Source organism: Arachis hypogaea, chromosome 19, assembly GCF_003086295.3.
Source record: "Arachis hypogaea cultivar Tifrunner chromosome 19, arahy.Tifrunner.gnm2.J5K5, whole genome shotgun sequence".
NCBI classification, from domain to species: domain Eukaryota; kingdom Viridiplantae; phylum Streptophyta; class Magnoliopsida; order Fabales; family Fabaceae; genus Arachis; species Arachis hypogaea.
In genome coordinates, this window is record NC_092054.1 from 2,609,837 (window position 1) to 2,630,232 (window position 20,396).

General features: G+C 34.5%; 2 protein-coding genes across 2 annotated transcripts; both read left to right on the forward strand.

Moving 5' to 3' along the window:
* Positions 1-5,319: 5,319 nt before the first annotated feature.
* On the forward strand, positions 5,320-8,093 carry LOC112775961 (uncharacterized). Its single transcript, XM_025819886.1, has 4 exons — positions 5,320-6,728; positions 6,813-7,124; positions 7,215-7,320; positions 7,428-8,093. Exons 1-4 carry the CDS (start codon positions 5,320-5,322, stop codon positions 8,091-8,093), a joined length of 2,493 nt encoding a protein of 830 aa, XP_025675671.1.
* A 10,114-nt stretch (positions 8,094-18,207) lies between these two features.
* LOC112775965 (uncharacterized) lies at positions 18,208-19,644 on the forward strand. The gene is made up of 4 exons (XM_025819894.1): positions 18,208-18,369; positions 18,460-18,709; positions 18,821-19,152; positions 19,477-19,644. The coding sequence occupies exons 1-4, from the start codon at positions 18,208-18,210 to the stop codon at positions 19,642-19,644; spliced, it is 912 nt and encodes a 303-aa protein (XP_025675679.1).
* The last annotated feature ends 752 nt before the right edge of the window (positions 19,645-20,396 follow it).

Below are 20,396 nucleotides of genomic sequence, written 5' to 3' on the forward strand. Positions count from 1 at the left end.
ATAATTAAATGCTGCACAAGAGATTCAGAGAATGTGATCATATACTTAAAAGAAAACATGCCTTTGGAAATAATAATTAAATGGGATGTTGCCTATGATATTTTTCTTTTAAAAATATATAAATTTTTATAAAGCATGTGGAATTGTCTTATTGGTGTGAAGAATATTTATTTAACCACCTTCTTGTCAAAAAATTCTTCTTTCCTTCTTGGTGTAATTATAAGTTATCATCTTATTGACCAGATTGGTCATAGAAAAAAATACTGTTAGATAATTACTAAATTATGCTTATTTAATCATAATTTTAATTATTATAAAAATAAAATAAGATAAAATATTGTGATAAAATATAAAAAATAAAAATATAAAAATTAATATTTTTATATTTAATTTAATAATAAAATAAATTATAAAAATTTAATTTATTTTTTTATGTACAAAAAAATTTATAATAAAAATAATAAAAAAATAAAAAATAAAATGTCATCATTTATTTATAAATTATGTATTTTATTAGTATTTTTAGACACAACTTTATTTAAAATTCTCTAATCTTTTTGTGACAATTTGGGCATTAGTTTTGCCCAGATAATTAAACTAACTAATTATTTTTCGTTAGTTTATAAATGAGTGGATATAAAAATCTCTCAATAAATTCAATCTAATTTCTCATCTTATATGTTTTAATTAAAGGTAATCACGATGAAACAAGAATATAATTTTTGCCATACAAATGAACATATCTCTAAAATTCCACTAGGAATGAAGAACATAAAAAAAAAAAGGACAGTTTAGATTAATTTTTTTTTAAAGTAAAGAGCTGAATACAATATGATAGAACATCAAAAATAATTCAACAAAAATTAAAAGCATAAATAAATATATTAAAAAAATTAAATTTTTAGTCATCTCTGATATTATTATTAATAACCATAAGAGTCAACACTATTCTACTCCGACTTATTAATAATTTTCACTATACTCAAGTCTTAATTTTTGAAGGTCCTTTTATTTTTTTAACCAAATATTTTATATAACAAAAAAAAAAACTAATCAACCAATTCTTCTCCTCTTCTTTTCTTTGAGGCATTTCAGTCTAATTTTCATAATATTGTTTTAAAATATTTGGAACAATTTATAATCTATTAGAAGTAATAAGTATCCAAACACACTATATCTATCGAATAAATTCACAACTAATGAATAAATAAAAAATACTCTCACTACAAACCCGGCAGATGGCGGCGGTTGGAATCATGGATGGCGGCGGTTTTTTGACCGCCGCTAGACATTTTGCAACGGTTGTCTGACCGCTGCTAGTAAGGGCGCTGGTAAACCTTTAGCGGCGGTTTTTAACAACCGCCGGAATAACCGCTGCAAATCTGTTTTTAGCGTCGACAACATTTCGCAGCGGTTAGGAACCGCCGCTATCTTCCAGAACTAATTTTACGCAAATGTCGCGGCGGTTAGATAACCGCCGCTATTTAATTTTGTTAAAATTTCAGGCTATTGCGTCGTCCTATAGTAACCGCCGCTAAAACTTCAATTTTGTTTTGATTTAAATTGATTATTTGAATTGTGTTTTCATATCACCATCAATATTTAACAAATCTTTTAAATATATAATGTTACGTATAAAATTAACGGATTATGTTTGCAACTACAGTAAAAAAAAATAATTGATTTAAAACACAATGAAGTGGAATTCTATTCTGCTCAAAAAAATAATTGACTTATATCACAAACGAAAATAGTTAATAACAAATACTTCTCAAAGTATACTATTCACAAAGGAAAAGAAATTGCAATTAAGATCCCTATTCTGCTCCACCCCCCAATGACTTAAGCTGTGCATCAATTTCAAGTGGCAAAGTATGTCCTTGCTGTTGTAAGATGTATTTCACCAGGTTCTCCATGATCTGTATCTTTGCCTTGTCTTCTGCTTTTTCTGCCTTCAATTCTGTAATCTCCGCCTTTTGTTCTGCTGCCACTTCCTTCAATTCTGTAAGCTCTCTCTGATACTCCTCAATTTGCACTCTAGGGGTCGATTGTGGAGTATTATGAATAATTTCGCTTGGACATGGTCCAAAACCTAACCCCCGAACTCGTCCTGAATGCTCCTTTCCAAGGACTTGCGCAAGTGAATCAGTAGCAGAAATCTCCTTCGAGGTTTCACCTTGGCTCTCGATACTCTCAATCGCTTCCTACACACATACCAGAGTTAAGTTTAAGTGTTTTTGAAGTTAGCAACATGAATAGAGTAACACATGTAAATCATTCTTAACCACTACTTACTCCAACAACACGCGCATCATCATTCATATATGAGCCATCCCTTTTTTTATGAGTCATAATAAACATCTCTCCTCTGCTGATGCGTCTTTGCTGTTTTTTCTCCTACAACCACATAAAAAATTTGCCCAATCATACATCTTACAAAAGAATATAACAAAGCAAAAATATATGTATCAAACATAATACACACATAATTACCTCTTCATCCCTTAGTCTTGCTGTTGTCTTAGAGCCCCCAGTGTGTGTATATAGTTGCTTCGACCGATTCTGAGAATTTTGTTTGCACATTTTCTATACATAAATACACAAATACATTTTATCATGCAATGAATTGTATAAAGTAATGATGCCTTCATAGTGTCACAGATTTTATTTTTTAATCTTTGAAACTAATTCGAGAGATTTTTGGCTCTTTAATTATACCACTTTCTATAAATATTTTATTCAGGTATAAAAAATGTTAAAAACTGCAACATTAAATGGAGTACCAATTTAATATTACTTACCTTTGTAGATTCCTTCAAACGATAGTTAATGAACCATCTCTATTGTTGTGCATCTATTCCTGATGGGTTACGCTTGGCATTTACTTCGAAACTCTCTTTCTCGTCGTAAACCTTGTGAAACAAGTGGTTTCTTGCTTCCTTCCAGATTTTTCCCAACCTTTTAATCATTACCCGCTTTATTTTTCCCTTGTCATCCTCCTCATACAGGAAGGTGCGCTAAAAGTTTGAGACACAATGTGATGCACGTCCACAAATGCAAAAGTAAGAATTTGATCTGATTTTAATTAACATAATAAATTCTAAATTTTAATATCATACCTTAATTGTCTCATATGCATGTTCCTTTAAAGCTTTGTCCATTGTCTTCCAACTGTCTTCATTGATGGGAAAATGTTGAAAGTCATCACCCAGATTCCCTAGAAACCCACTCAATAATCCAGCTGCCTGACCGATCGGTTGCAACTCTTCATTAAACTCCAAAAGTATTTTTCTGCTAGGTGGAAGAACTATGGCCTCTCTGACGCTCAAACTCATCGTTCTTGTGATGCCATCATCTAAGAAACAAAATAGAAGGATTAATTGCATTAGTGTTACCTTAAAATAAAAAAAAAAAAACAAAGTCCATCCAATTATGATTAAACAATGCAGACCAATGACAGATATTTTACCGCTTACAACAACATTCCAATAATCTGTATTCTTGCGACCGTTGGACTTGTTCCGGGGTACAGCTTCTTCTTCAGCATATAAGTCATCAACGTAATCATCCCATGAGTCAACCTCATCAGCCTCGGGATCATAATCTTCATCCTCCGAAGAACTTTCGGCAGTCTCAGCAACATGTTCAGTGGCAGCGTTGGAGATACAGTTGTACCGCGGTTTCTTAGGCATATTTTCAAACCTTCAAGCAAACTACTAACCCTTATTAGAGAGTAAAAACATACCAAAAGCCAATGATACAAATGTAATTAATTTAAAAATTCAGTGTAACTACACAAATTACATGCCTTAAATAAAAATCACATCTATTATTGAAATTTTGCATATTAAAATGTCACCATAGATTTTACAACACGACAACCGTAGAAGGGAGCACACAAGATGAGCTTCCTAACAAGATTTTAAATCGGATGAGAAGTGCTTGAGAAAAAAATATAATCAAAGATTGCAAACAAAGGTAGTTAAGGAAGGATTGTGATTTGGAGCACACCATTTATGATATGTTATTCACAGTTTTCTGAATATGTGTGTGTTCAAACATAAGTAAATTTCTTAGTAAATGGGTCTCACCGTATTTAAACAAGCATCCAGCAATACAGCAAACTCTCTATCTATCTTCTCTTCCTCGCTTTCTGCAAAGTATATATTCATGTGAATTTTGATGTCACAGGAAAAGAAGAAGTTCGGTAATTGATTTTTCATTCAAACCAGGTGATTCCTATGGTGCCTAAAAGGTGATGTCTAGTTTGCAAAAAAACTTTTAAAAATATTTAATTATAAAAAAAAAATAAGTCATTTTTAAATAGCTAAAATTTAATCTGAAAAATAAATTTGGTAAAATTTAGCCCCCGTAGAATTCACCTTGAATCTAATTTTCTGTCAGAGGAACACTAATTCAATAAAAAAAAACCACATACAAATTTTTGCAAAGTCTTCTTAACGAGAAAGAGAGTATATAAACTTAGAAAGAGCAATTCCACACAGTCAGCAAAGTACTATCAGAATTACTAAGAATAAAGTAGTCTAATCCACTATTCTATCTATCCATTCAAGAGATAAGCAACGTGCAAGGTAATTCTAACAACCATATCCTCATAATATTTTGTACCACTTATGGGATGTTACAATGGAAGTGTACAGATTATAGAAACTAAACTAAAAGCAGAGCACTTTTCTATCAGCACATTTGGTGTCTTTGACATTATCACAAACAGTTGGTGGAATAAGACTTAACATGCATCAAAATCCAAATTTGTTTACATAATAGAAGACACCACAACTTTTTTACACAAACAGTTGGAAGATTAAGGCTTAATATGCATCAAAATCAAAAACCAAACTTTCCCTCATTCCAAGCAGCTAACTTCGAGACAATGAGAATTGTTAAGAGTCATGAGAGATCACCATTGCTGGCAAAAGGAAGGCCGAAAGAAAGTTCGATGGGGAGCCCTGTTCTCTAACCATCCAATTGGTCATAGTCTGCCAATAGGGCTAAATAAAAAGCACCTAAGGATTTTCTGCTTCATTAAGATACTTAGTTTTTTTTACATTAGGACTCTCTTTAGGCAGTCCCGTGAAATAAGTTCTCCCTCAAGGGGAGTTATTCTTCTTTCATAAGAAAGCCCCTTTATTAGCCCAGTAAAATTGAGTACCTTCAACCTCCTTGGGTCAATTGAAACAAATATTAAATAATTTATTAAAAATAAAGTAAATATATTTAATATTATTCAAACTGTAAATTTTGTTCTTTCTTTTCATTTTTTCTGGTTTATTCATGTGCAGCAAGACATCTAAAGACATGTTATGGCATAAGGAGGGTCACAACAACGACGGATTGTTAAGGCATCCGAAGGACGCTGAAGCATGGAAAAAGTTTGATGCAAAGCATACTGCTTTTTCATCGGATCCGCGTAGTGTTCGCCTGGCCTTGGCTAGCGATGGATTTAATCCTTTTGGAAACATGAGCACAAAGTATTCCGTTTGGCCGGTGATTCTTATCCCGTACAACTTTCCTCCATGGCTTTGTATGAGTCAGACCTCTTTCATTCTATCCATGATTATTCCTGGTCCTAAAATGCCAGGTAATGATATAGATATTTACCTGCAGCCCTTGATTGATGAGTTGAAGCAAGTATGGGAAGGCATTGAAACATACGATGCTCATACCCAATGCACCTTCAAGCTGTATGCGGCATTGACTTGGACTATTAGCGATTTTCCAGGATTGGGAAACTTATCTGGGTGGAATACGCACAGCGGCTTAGCATGTCCTACCTGTAATTTGGATGCTAGGGCACAGCGACTCACATTTAGTCAAAAATGGTGTTTCATGGGTCATCGTCGATTTCTGAATCAAGCTCATAAATTTAGACAAGACCAGGTAAGATTTGATGGCCAAGTAGAGAACAGGGATCCTCCGAAGATGTTGTCTGGAACAGATATCTTGATGCAACAATCATATATTCACGTGTCATACGGAAAGGTTCCAAACGTGATAGGACATAAAAGACGTAGTGGTGAAGATGCCAACCAGTTTGACTCAAATTGGAAGAAGAAGAGTGTTTTCTTTGAACTCCCATACTGGGAAGATAATATGCTACGTCACAACCTCGATGTGATGCACATAGAGAAAAATGTCTGCGATAACGTAGTGTTCACGGTATTAAATGATAGTGCCAAGTCAAAGGATAATCTGAAAGCTCGAAAGGATTTACAATGCATGGGTATAAGGCCAGAGTTGTGGCCGCGCGATGGTGGGAAATATCCTTCTGCAATATTTACAATGTCAAAATCACAGAAGGATACATTCCTGAAGACTCTCCAGAAAGTTGTCTTTCCAGATGGTTATGTTAGCAACGTTACGCGTTGTGTTGACTTGCGACAGCGTAAGTTGGCTGGGTTGAAAAGTCATGATTGTCACATTCTGATGGAGCATTTACTTCCAATTCTGGTTAAGAATGCACTGCCTGCCCCTGTGGACAGCGTAATTGCCGATCTTTCATCATTTTTTCGAGCACTCTGCGGGAAAGCCATAAACCCTTTACAGCTTGATGAACTCCAAAATCATGTTGTTCATACCCTGTGTTGTATGGAAATGATTTTTCCCCCTTCGTTCTTCACGGTCATGGTACACCTGATCGTTCATCTTGTTGAAGAAGTAAAACTTGGTGGCCCAGTGCATTATCGGTGGATGTATCCGATAGAGAGGTTAGTGTGTATATAACCATATCTATAACATGCATTTGTGCACAAATTATGATCCTGAGCATACGAATTGGTTTTATTTGAAAGGTATCTGGGCCGTTTGAAGCAGTATGTGCGCAACAGGGCTCAAGCAGAAGGCTCTATTGCGGAGGGGTACTTATCGGAGGAAATCCTAACTTTCTGTTCTAGATATCTGGATAACATTGAGACTAGAATGAATCGACCGGTGCGAGTTGACGATCAACCTAGCGGAGTACTCCCTAATGCGTATGAAACCATGTTTCCAAAAGTTGGAAAGGCGATAGGGACTGCAACATATTTTAAGCTGAGTCAGATGGAACGACTGCAAGCACATCGTCACGTGCTAGTCAACTGCGAGGTTGTTACTGACTTTATTGAGTAAGTAATCTTACGTTCTGATTCAAACCTCGAATATTTATCATATAACCTGTGCACTATTTGCGAATAATGTTCTGCAATTCTATGTAGTTCATTTAGAGCTAAAACAAAGAGAAAGCTACGAGATCAAACAAGGTCGCAGTCGAAAATAGACAGCATTGTCCACAAGGAATTTGTTCGGTGGTTCAAGCAACAGGTGAGCAAATATAAAATGCATTATGCCAAATGCCTCGATAGCTACAAACATTAACTATAATAAAACGATAAATCATGAATTTAAGAATGATTGTTATATGATAGCAGGTTCCGATGGAGAGCACACAGTATCCAGACGAGATTAAATGGCTTGCATGTGGACCGATACTTCAAGCAACACGTTACGGGGCATACAATATCAACGGTTATAAGTTTAGAACTATGGAAAAGGAAGAAGGAATGAAAACCCAAAATAGTGGAGTATATGTCTCGTCTAATACACGAAGTTATGCAAGCATGCGTGACAACAAAGTGGCTGTCGGTAGTGTTCCATACTATGGCAAAATAGTAGACATAATTGAGTTGAATTACAGTTGTCGATTCTCAGTCGTGTTGTTTAAGTGTGTTTGGGCGGACACGACTACTAGTAGGGGTTTAAAACAAGATCACTTGGGTCTGACTAGTGTTAACTTCTCTCGTTCGATACACACCGGTGATCAAGAAGACCATGAGCCGTACATATTGGCATCAGAGGCCCATCTTGTCTACTATGTGGATGATGAAGTAGATAAAGCATGGAGTATAGTGGTTCATGTCAAGCCACGAGACTTGTATGACATGGGGGAAGAGAATGAAGTAGCTGAAGTTGGTTTTTCTCCACAACCAGGGTTGAACTTTTCAGAGGCAGGTGACATTGGAGACTTGCAGTTGACCAGGGATGATGATGTAGAAGACCCCGCAGACAATGCAGATGAGAATATCGACGATTGTTAACAACAGTCTTTTTATGATCAATGTGTGGCTTAATGTTCATGGCGTATGTAGATTGGTAGTTATAGCACGAGTGGTATTTTCGAAATTCAACTAAATCTAAGAATAGTGGGTTTGAATAAATAAAAGTAGCTTTCCAATTTTTTTATGATTTTGTTGGAAATTTTTAGCTTACAATGAAGAGATATGTTCGTTTTTATCATAATTTGCAAACTATTAGATATAATAAATGCTAAAGTTGTTGTCACTACTGAATATTATTGCACATAACATGATAGCATAACAGGGCAAAGGAAAATGAAGGACTTTTCATCATGCTGTGCAAGCACAACATTCGCTAAAGAGATGGCTATGGCCTCGCCATTCTCTTCATTAGAACATGCAATTTCTGTTGCTAGAGAGATATGGTTTCGCAAACTGAATGTCTGGTGTTGGTTGGAGGCTATTTCAGGACGCTCTTGTTTCAATGAATACTTGGAAATGGCTAACGAATCTACAATGCAGGTTTGTTCATCAAGCATACCCTATTAAACTTGTCTTAAACTATATTTGATCAATACATATGTAAAGTTGAAATATAATAACAAAATTGCTGCGTTAATATTTGCAATGTCAACCTTCTTTATTTGTAGGAACTCTATGAATGGGGATCAATGTATGAGAAGAAATTTGGATATGTTTTTGTGACATGTGCTTCTGGAAAGAGCTCTGAAGATGTACTTACTGAACTAAAGGTTAAAAAAATATATTATATACAAAGTTCTTAATACAGACACAGTGTTGACCGAAAAAGATAATGAACTATGAATTTTATTATATAGATGCGCTTTACAAACAAGCATTCAGTTGAGTTGGATATTGCATCACAGAAGGAAATGAAATTTATAGAATTGCAAATTACATAGCTTTTTTCCAAAGAATCTTCCCAAACGGTCAACAAAGGAGATGGTAACTGTTGTTTATTTTTGTTTAGTTTTGAATCCTGTCTTAATAAATTACACGAACCATTTTTTTTCCTAAAGTACTATGTAATGACTTGGAAGTTATTGGCATATTCTGATTATACTAATAATGTTGTATGCGGATTCATATTATCAGTTCTAGCTGAATATTCAGGCGAGGTAGTTAACGACACTCTAGATGGGGCAGACATTGATTCAGCAGACAATTTAGACAAAATCTCATCCACTGGCACTAACATGTCCATGCAGTTTGACCTGAATAAGGTGTCGGAAGAAGACAATAAAACTTCAGATGACCAACAAGTAGAAGATGGCGTACATGTTGCAAAACAGCGCTTCAATCTGAACAAAAAACAATGGTTTGGAGATGACCTATCACATCCTGTGTCACGTGAAGCCAGTAGATTCCTGACTGAATTTTTCTGGCCGGGTGAATATGATGTTGACGAGAAAAACTGACCTTTTAATTAAACAAACTACATTGTGTCCTTTAATTTAATAGTTGGATTGCAGTGTGACCTATTTCACTACATTTACAATTAATTGATTTATGATTAGTAGGATCTAAGTTCGAAGAAGCCTATTATAAACACATGCTAATTTGAAATTAGCATTAATTTATACATACTTTAACTATTTCTTTTATAGTTATGCCTGAATACAAACATAGAAGTTCTTATACTAAAAGGAAAAATCTCATTTTTAAGATTGTTCACCTCATTAAATATATTATTAAACTAAACTTTTTCTAACGTAAAACAAGTGATACGGTTGATGTTCCCTTAACATGAAACGTATTTGTGAAAATAAACTTATTAGAATATATCACAAATTAAAATACAGGCAAACTCAATTTAATTACTAACGGAAAACTCTATATTTTATGAAAGACAACATTTTTGTATTACGAGGGTCAAGAAATTAGCGAGAAATTAAGTAGTCCGTACTCTGTTAGCCTGTAAAAAGTTATAACGTCCGAATATCGAAGTTAATATAAATGTTACAAGATGGCGGCGGTTCGACTGTAATCGCCGCTAAACAGCAAACAGTGGATCAGCATCTTCCGCCGATTGTGTACAATTAGCGGCGGTTACCAAAAAAACCGCCGCTAAAAGACAAACGACTACCAACACCCAGAGCAGCCGCCGCATCAACCGCCGCTAATTCCAATTTTGGAGCGGTTAAAGGTCAACCGCCGCAAAACACCCGCCGCCATCTGCCGGGTTTGTTGTAGTGTCTCAACACCAATTATTAATTAATAATAATTAAGAATTTTTAAATTATAAAAAATTAATTTATTTTTCAAACAAATAATTAAGAGCAGAAAACAGCATCTACTCTTTTGTCTTCACGCATAACTACACCATTACTATCATAAATTTCTTAAGCTTTGGACAGTTACCAATTGATAAAAAAAAAATATGCTAAGTAACTAATGACTTTTTTAAATAAATAAATAATAGATTTTAAAATTGATCTAATTCAAGTAAAATATATTACATTTTAAATTATTAATCTAAATTTTAATATTAAAATAACTATTTGCATACTTAATAAGTTAAATATCTGAACACCTAATAAATTAAATATCCAATATATCTATTATTTACATTATTTAATATTTTCATTATCTACATATACTTTTTCAAAAAAAAATTATAGAAAAGAAAGAATATATATGTGTGTGCGTGCGCTCTCTTAAAACTTCAAACTAGTGAAGATAAAATTTTCAACAAATTGATATAAAAAAGTTGTCATCGTCGTAATCATCATCTTCAACACATGATCAACGTTATCATGAACATAAAAAGATTGCTCAAATAATGGATCAAACTTTTAATGGATTACAGTGATTCCATTAAAATTGAAATTCAAATATGGGGATTTTTTATTTAAATAAAATAAATTATTTATTTATTTAAATATTGTTTTAAAAATTTATTTGTATTTTGCTAATAAAAAAGTAAAAATAAAAATTATATTATTTACGTTACACTGAATTTTTTTTACATTTTTGCTATTATTGTTAGCGAAAATGAAACAATTTTTCTCTTCTATTTTTTCTATCACTCCCACCAAAAAATGGACAAAAGAGAAGAGAAAGAAAATTGTTTACGTGCAAATAGAAAAAATATTAATGAATTTAGTGTTGTTTTCACTGTGAGTATGGGTGGTAAAGCGGGTCGGTTCGCTCTAATCTCCCGCCCTGCCTAGGGCCGCCCCATAAACGGGGCGGGCTGGCCCGTCCCGCCAATTAAAATGGATTTAAAATGTTAGTCCGTCTCCCTTTATAGCGAATTGGCGGGCTAGCCCGCTTGATTTTTTTTTTGAAATAAAATTCATTAAAATTAACTAAAAAATAATAATGAAAAAATTAAATACAAATAAAAAATATTTAAATTATAATATAATTTTTTTATTATCTTTTTTTTTTAACTTCAATAAAATTGTTCAAAATAATATTTGTTAATAGAACTATTTTTATTTTAAATTAATAATTAAAAGAAGAATAAAAACAAAAACAAAAAAAAGTGTTTGAAAATTCTATAATTATTAATTTTATAATAGTAATCACTCTTTTATTTAATAAAAAAAATAAAAATCTTCAGCTCGGCGGACCGACCCGTCCCGTTCCGTCAAAATCCGTCAATTTTGGCGGTGCGAGTTTGGCGAATTTTTTTAATTTGGCGAATTTCAAATCCTAGCGAGTTGGCCCGACGGATTCAACTCGTTTTACCATCCCTGACCCTAACTGTGAGCGTAAATATTATAATGTTTATTTTTGTTTTTGTTTTTATCAGCGAAAGCACAATTAATAATTTTTATATTTTGATTTAAATTGATAAATAAAAAATTTATTTTATTTAAATAAAAAAACCGTCAAATATGGCCCGTGAGAGAACCTAATATGGAAATAAGTTGTTAATTCTTAATCATTAGTGCTATGGAAGTTGTACCGCATAAAGAAAAAATAAAATCACCATTGATGTATTTCAAGAATATATGTAGATTGGTGGCACTGGTGTGATACCACTCACTTCGTATAATCCCTTTTTTTTTTTATTTGTCGAATATTTTAATTCATATAATTTTAAATGGACACCAACAACCCCTTGATTTTATAACAAGAGAAATAAAATTGTAGAAAGAAAAAGGTAAAATCAATACGTAACTTCGTGACGTGGACTCACACGTATATGAATTATGAAAAGGAAAAATATAGATAAATAATGAAAATATTAAATAATGTGAATAATAGATATATTAGATGTTTAATTTATTAGGTGTGCGAATAGTTATTCTAAAATTATGATTTATGTGAATATTTTAGAACGTAGTGTGTTTTACTTGAATTTGACCATTTTTAAGATCCGTTGTTTATGTTGTCCAATAAAATTATTAGTTACCTAACATAATCCTTATAGAAAACATAATTTTTACTAGATATAAGAAATAGAGAAAATACCCGAGAACAATACTCACATTGAACAACAATAGAATAAAAAATTTATTTTAAATTAAATGTAAAAGTCAAATTTTACATTAATTAAGAATAATTAGGATTTTTGAATTATTAAGATTACACACAATGTAACCTTCACTACATTCTCTCACAGCATGTCTACATTTTCTATCATCGACTCAACCTTCTGCCGCTCATGCTGCCGGATATCCGTCGTTGCCGCAATGCGCTGTCGCCGCCGGTGATAGTTTTGACGTGAGGTACGCATCCTTTCCTTCTCGTCATCCATGTCGCAAGTGCATGAACAAGCCAAGGAAGTGACGCCATCGCCGTCGATTACCGTGACACCGTTACTGTTGTACCATGATTTATGTGGCGTTGCCGATGCTGTACCGTGATTCCTATGAAAAAAAAACATCCATTTAACTAAAAGAAACATCCACCCAAAATAAAAAACATGCATATTGTTAGAATATAATTAGGATCAATTAAGATCAATTAGTATTATTTAGTATATCTGAATATTTATTATAGGAGATTACGTCTTTATTATTACGATTCTCTTAGTACCTATAAATACCTTTTTATATTGTATCATTCCAGACAACTTGAACAGACAACTTGAATACATACTCAATAATATACCATAATTTCTCCAGTTTAGTCTCTTATTTCTAACATGGTATGAGAGCCATAGTATCCTCCTTAAAGAGAATATGTTGTTTTCCTTACGGTGAAATCACCGTAGTTTTTGTATTTTTTTTCTATGCCATACTTTTTTCCCTTTTGTCACTCCTTTGATGCTTTTTCACCTCACCGACTAGCCTATTTTGAGTTGAATGATCAAACACCATTGTCATCCGCTGCTTACCTATTCTCATGAAGAAATCATATAGTTTTCGACAGTTCCATCTGCGTTCTCTCATGGCAGTTACATCTGCGTTCTCTCGTGAAAATTCCGTTTGTGTTCTCTCGTGGCAGTTGCGTCTGTGTTTTTTCATGACAGTTCCGTCTGCGTTTTGTCTGTGTTTTCTTGTGGCAGTTCCATCTGCATTTCTTTTCGACAGTTCCGTCTGCACTTCCTTCAGATAGCGGCAGTTCCGTCTGCGCTTCCTTCAGACAAGCGGCAGTTCCGTCTGCGCTTCCTTCAGACTAGTGGCAGTTCCATCTGCGCTTTATTCAGACAAGCGGATGTTCCATCTGCGTTTCCTTCCGACAGTTCCGTCTGCACCCGTTTTATCAGTTTATGCAATTTTTTTCTTTTTATTTCATTGTTTTAAATAAGTTTCAAACTCAAGTTGTCACTTGAGTTTGAGGAGGGATGTTAGAATATAATTAGGATCAATTAAGATCAATTAGTATTATTTAGTATATCTGAATATTTATTATAGGAGATTACGTCTTTATTATTACGATTCTCTTAGTACCTATAAATACCCTTTTATATTGTATCATTCCAGACAACTTGAATACACTCAATAACATATAAATTATTTCTCCAGTTTAGTCTCTTGTTTCTAACACATATAACTCGAAGAAACATCCATCTAAAAATAAAGAAACATCCATATAACTTAGAAAAGATATCCATTAAACTAAAAAAAAAAAAACATTCTTTTAATCATTATGGTTTGAAAAGAGAAATAAATACAAACGCGATAAAAATAGGGCACAGGAGACTCACGGTGGGGAGGGTGGCAGCGCAGTGACAGACTGGGTCAGACTTGACCGTTGAAGACGCGCAGCAGGAAGGACGATTGGCGCTGCTTTGGAAGGACGTCGCTCATAATTCACGTCGAGGCGCTGGCAGCAACGACGCGTGGAACTGGGTCAAGGCGGCGGCGGTGTTGAGGAGGACGCGCGGAACAGAGTTCGCGAGGGGCAGCGATGGCACGGGACTTGCATCCTGTTGTCCTGTTGGAAGAGGAGAAGTGATGGCAGGAGCAGAGGTGCAGCATTGAAGCAGCGACGGAACAGAAAAGGAGAAAGTGGCTTCGTTGTGACGATGGCGGACGAAGACAGTGCTGAGAAGCTTCGTTGTTGGCGACGATGAGCAGTGTGACAGGTAGGGGAGACGGTGGTAAAATGGTTAGTTGTCATGAATTAGGGTGTAGTGTAAGTGGAAGTGAAAATATAAAATGGAGAAGATAAAAGGTGAAAGTGATATTAAAAATAAAGATAAGTAATTAGGTTGAGATATTTTTTTCATGATTATTGAACCTAAGAGTGCAACCCATTATTTATGTTATTCACATTATTTATTATCTACATAATGAAATTGTAAAAAATAATGTCAATTGTTTGTAAAGCCTTTGATCAAATCAAATTTGAATCAAATCTTTATAGATCATTTTAAGTCCATACATTTTAGTAAATTTTTTTAATCATCAAGTGACCAAGTCCTTAGAACAATTTCATATTCTAAAATCTTTTACATTTGTAAATAATTTAATAGTTTCTTTTCTGAATTTTGTAATGTCTAAATGTATAAATTTATTTAAACTACCCAAGAATTTTATGAAATGATTATTAGTTATTTCTAGAAGAAAGATTTATTTAATATATGAACCTAATTAAAAGTTTTAGAATTAGAAAAAATATTAATTAGAATTTCTTAAGTCAAAGCGATGAATATTTATACTTTATTAATTAATAAAAATAAATATTTTTTAAAAATTATAAATAAATCATATATTTCTTTTTTCATTCTGTAAAAAATAATACAAATATTTTTTTTCATACATATGTGTAGAATATAGTATACATAAAGCTTTTATCCTTAGATAAATGTCACCCATGAAAAGAGTATAAATGTATAATCCATCACTAACGGTAACACTGTAAAAAACTAATCAATAATGTTTCACTACAATCTACATGTATAAATTAGTTATAGATATTTTTTATGACTTGAGACTAAAACATTATTACTTGCAAGTGGGCTTTCTCCATAGCAGATTCATCTTATTTTTCCTTCGAATATTCATTTTTATCTTTCTTTTTATTTAATTTAAATTTTTTATCACATAAATTAGACCGTCTTTAATTTTAGGTATTACAAATTTACTCATATTATACTTACACATACAATATTTAAAAGTTTTATCTATTATTTGGTCTAATCAAATCTTGAATCCAAATCTAAATATACTTGTTGTAAGACATATATGATTAGGGTTGGCAATTTATACCCTACCCACGGATATCCAATCCGTTCGGGTAGGGTAAGATTCGGGTATGTCTGCAGGTAAGGTAGAATACGAGTTTAAGATATACCCTATCCTATTTTACTTGCACCTCATATATAACACATATTTTATAAAAATTAGATATATAGTGAAGGAAGTAAAAGTTAAACCCACAACCTTTAGTCACCAAAAAAAAAAAAAAACCTACAACATTCCTTATGTAATGACTTACAATAAGTGAACAACCACTAAACTAATTAGTTAATTAAGTAATTTAAAGCATTAATTTTTTATTTTTTATGTTATTAATATGTATAAAATTCGAAATAATTGAATTTTACATTTACTTTGAAAAAATTTGATATTTTTGCAGGTAGGATAGGATAGGGTAGAGTTTAGAACTTTATGGTGCGGATAGAGTTAGAGTTGAGAGATTCTCAACCCGCGGATAAGATTAGAATAGGGTCCAAACCATACCCTACCCTACCCATTGCCAACCCTATATATGATGACCACTAGACCAACACTTTACGTGCATAAACTGACTTACTTAAATAATCTGCTGGGTTCGTTTTGGTTTTTTTTTTTTTTTGGAGCTAGTGCTTGGACTTTAGAGAGAGTTTGGTTATTCAAAAATTGAAAGTAAAGCTAACCAATTTGAATTGTTCAAATAATATGCAAAAAATTAATCTTTAAACATGTTCTTATTTGTGTTAATCTATTAGAACATTGAAGATCTTACAAGAAATTTGGCTCTCTTAATCCTGATAACTTTGTATTTAAGACTACTTATAAAAAATAAGAAATATCTATCACTCTAATGGATCATTTATTAATAAAAAGAAAATATTAGGTGCTCATTAATTTTTAATAAAATTATTTGACTATTTTGTAAGTAGACTATCATTTGACTATTTTATTTGAATAAAATCAAATTTCATTTTAAACTCTCTAAATTGAAATGAACTCAAATAAAAGATGAAATTGAATAAAATAAATCTATTCTTATTAATCCTTTAATTTTAGGTGTATAAATACTAACATATCTCATCATTTTTGTTAGATAACATTTGGAAATGTTTTGAGGCGTGGCATGGCCAAATGTTACTGAACATATGGGCTAATGGCTATGTAGACAAGGCACTTCCTTCGAAATTGGCACATACTAACATAAAGGGTTGTTGGAATTAAATTAAGAATATATATAATATATATATTTTTTTAAAATTTTTACTACAGACTAAAGAATTTTAATATGGCTTTTAAAGGTGAACTTTACCTGAAAATAAAGATTTTGAGTGTATAGATGTTGCAGATATGCAGGCACAACATGTAGTTATCGTGCTGACTCAGCACGCAATTCACGTGTTGGACATGTGGCACAATTTCACGAAACACATAGGTAACGTATTGCCACGTGGCGCCCATCCATTAAACACGCAAGTAATGTGATTCACACATGGCAGCATGGCAGGCAACACACATCTTACGTGTTGCACACGTGGCAGGCGCTGGTTGGATGGCGTTGCAACGTGAGAGAAGTATTTTCTTCCAGGGTTGGTACGATGGAGGGCACTGTAAATATAGTGGTTTACCACGTGAGGTCGTACGAAATACGTATGAGGGTATGAACTTTGCGTGTAAAAATATATTTTCGTTTGTGGTTTCGTGCATTATAACGTTCGCGGAACTATAGTACGGGTTTTGCCAAAGCATAGAGGTTGATATTTTAAAGAGGGTGACCAACATTCTCTACAGGAGTCCGGTTGTCCTATTTGGCAGCCTGATACGGTTTGAGGTTATGCCAATCGTCAACGAAACTAGTATTCAGCAGATGTTTCATATTCACCAGCAAACTTAGGTGCAACACCTTAGGATTGAGTTATACATTAAGTTTGAGAATATTGTTGCAGATGAGGTTCAACATGACACAGATGTGCAAGATGACAGAGTTGAGGCGCACTCGGGAATGAATGATGATAACAATGAGGAGTTCAAAGCTACGTACGAAGCCGGTGATGAGGACGAGGACGGCAATGGGGGAGGTGAGGCAGTGGTGAAAACTTTAGTGGTTCCAACCGCAGTTAGTCAACCGATAGAAGTTCCACCTTTTATGCGTAGCTTGGATCTGGACGCTATGAATGCACCGGAGTTTTTTGAATATGCAAACATAGGTATGTGAGCAGTTGATAGTATGTTTACTTGATTTTGTTTTAGCGGATCGATGAACGACAAATTCGTTTTCTTATAGGTGTTGCTGATCCTGAGGATGGGAAGTTTATAATCGGAATGGAATACGGTTCAAGAAAATCAGTCATTGCGGCAATTCAGAGTTACACTATCTCCAGGGGAGTCGATTACGTTGTTTACGAATCCGAGCGATAGACATTCTATGCAAAGTGCAAGATTATGGACGTGGGCGCGACTAGCTTATCCAAGTAAGCTTGATACAGAAGAAATCCTGTTGGGAGATTCGGAGATACAACAGGAGGCACACGTGTTCCATGGGAACAATCTCACAAAATCACTCCAAGTTAGACTCGAACACGATTGCTGAGGCTATGAAGCCATTGGTTGAATCCGATCCATCCATAAAGATCAAATTTATAATTGCAGAAGTCCAGACAAGATTCAACTACACTATTAGTTACCGGAAGGCTTGGCTGGTAAAGCAGAAGTCGATAGCCAAGGTTTTTGATGGATGGAAAGAATCTTACGAAGTTTTGCCATTGTGATTCTTGGCAATGGTTCAAAAGATGCCTAGTTCACAAGTCCAAAGAGAAACACGACCCTTGTATAACGAGAGTCAAGAGGTGGACGGTGTTAGGATACTTCATCGGGTATTCTTGAGTTTTAATCCATGCAGAAGAGCTTTCAAATATTGCAAGCCGCTGGTTCAGATTGACGGGACCCACCTATATGGAAAATATAAAGATTGCCTTTTGGTTGCAGTTGCGCAAGATAGGAATCAAAACATTGTACTGATTGCTTTTGCCATTGTCGAGGGTGAGACTGCTGATGCGTGACACTTTTTTCTCAGTAATTTACGAACACATGCTGTAAGAAGAGACGGCGTGGGTATAATCTCCAATCATCATGAGTCAATTTGAGCCGTAGTAAATCGTAGCGGAGGTGATCGGAAACCTCCGAGAGCATGGTGGATGTTTTGTATTCGGTACATTGGTAGCAACTTCTTAAGGGAATTCGAAGTTCTGAACTTGCAAAAGCTTGTGGTCAACATTGGGTATTCAAGGACAATGGAGGAGTACAACGTCAACTATAGGAGGTTGCAAGAACGAGGTGAGGCATATGTTTGTTGGTGCGACAACATCGAACGTCCCCAGTGGGTGTTGGCATTTGACGAGGGACATCGATGGGGTCACATGACGACGAACCTTGCCGAGTGCATTAATTTGGTGTTGAAGGGTGCTCGAAATCTTCCTATCTTGGTGCTAGTTCGAGCAACATATTATTGGTTGAACGAGTTGTTTACACGTAAGAGTACTGAGGCTTACTAGCGCAAGCGTGCTGGATTTACTTTCTCAAAGTTTGAGACTCAGCGGATAGAGGCAAACACGCAGCGTGCAGGTAACATCGTTGTGCACTGGTTTGATAGAAGAAACGAGGTGTTTGAGGTGCGCGGAATGCCTAGTGGAAAAGTGTTAGTTGTTGATCTTGCGCGACGGAGGTGCGATTGTGGGAATTTTCAGGTAGAGCGAATTCCATGTCGCCATGTTATTGTGTGCTGTGCTAACCAGCGACTGGATTGACAGGTGTATGTCGGCGATATATACAAGATTTCAGAGATTCAGAAGGTCTATAGAGTTGAGTTTGTTCCGTTAGGTGACACGGAGACATGGCCTGATTACCCGGGACCGACGATGGTCGCGAATCCTGCCTTGAGAAAAAAGTCAAAAGGTCGTCCCAAATTGACTCGCTGAAAATGCGTGGTCCCCGGGTATGTCGTCTTTGCGGGAGACAGGGACATAGTCGTAGTAGATGTCCTCAACGTGCTGGATCAAGTGGGGTTGGTGGCAGTGGTGGTTTATAGGATTTTATTTCCAATGGTGGTTTGTAGGGTCATAGATGTAGTACTTTTAATATCTATGTAATTTGAGTCAATGTATTTCAATGTTAAATTTCAATGTAGTTATTTTCAGTTAATGTAGTTCAATTATGGATTTCAATATCTATGTAATTTTAAGTTAATGTATTTGAGATAACGCATTCAATTATAAATTTGACTCAAACTGAAAGTTAATACAACAAATAAAACGATGAAGTTAAACAAAGTTTGACTAATGGGAAGTTAAACAAACTTTGACTAACTGAAAATTAAAACAAGAAATACAACGATGAAATAAACAAACTTCGAGGAAACCCTAAATTAAAACAAGAAATACAACGATGAAGTAAATAAAGTTCGATTAAACTAAAAACTAATACAACAAATACAATGATGAAATAAACAAAGTTTGACTAACAGCTTACGACTTCTTGAAAACCCCATCGTCTTGTTCGCTATCCTTTTAACACTTGACGGTGTAAACCTGGTTGATGGACAGACTGGACCAACCTCCATCTGCGTGTCCCTCCACTGGACTCGACACACCTGCCTGTCCCTCTACTGGACCTGACCCACTTGTTGGGGTGGAAGGACTAGGGATATACTCGCCAACATGCTCCTATGTCG

Bases quoted from the DNA above. Each gene is read 5' to 3' on its own strand.
- LOC112775961 (XM_025819886.1), top strand. From the start codon at position 5,320: ATGTTATGGCATAAGGAGGGTCACAACAACGACGGATTGTTAAGGCAT. The intron at 6,729-6,812 runs GTTAGTGTGTAT...TTTATTTGAAAG, and splicing joins TGGATGTATCCGATAGAGAG to GTATCTGGGCCGTTTGAAGC. The intron at 7,321-7,427 runs GTGAGCAAATAT...ATATGATAGCAG, and splicing joins TTCGGTGGTTCAAGCAACAG to GTTCCGATGGAGAGCACACA.
- LOC112775965 (XM_025819894.1), top strand. From the start codon at position 18,208: ATGGGAACAATCTCACAAAATCACTCCAAGTTAGACTCGAACACGATT. The intron at 18,370-18,459 runs GTAAAGCAGAAG...ATGGTTCAAAAG, and splicing joins GTTACCGGAAGGCTTGGCTG to ATGCCTAGTTCACAAGTCCA. The intron at 18,710-18,820 runs GTGAGACTGCTG...TTTGAGCCGTAG, and splicing joins TGCTTTTGCCATTGTCGAGG to TAAATCGTAGCGGAGGTGAT.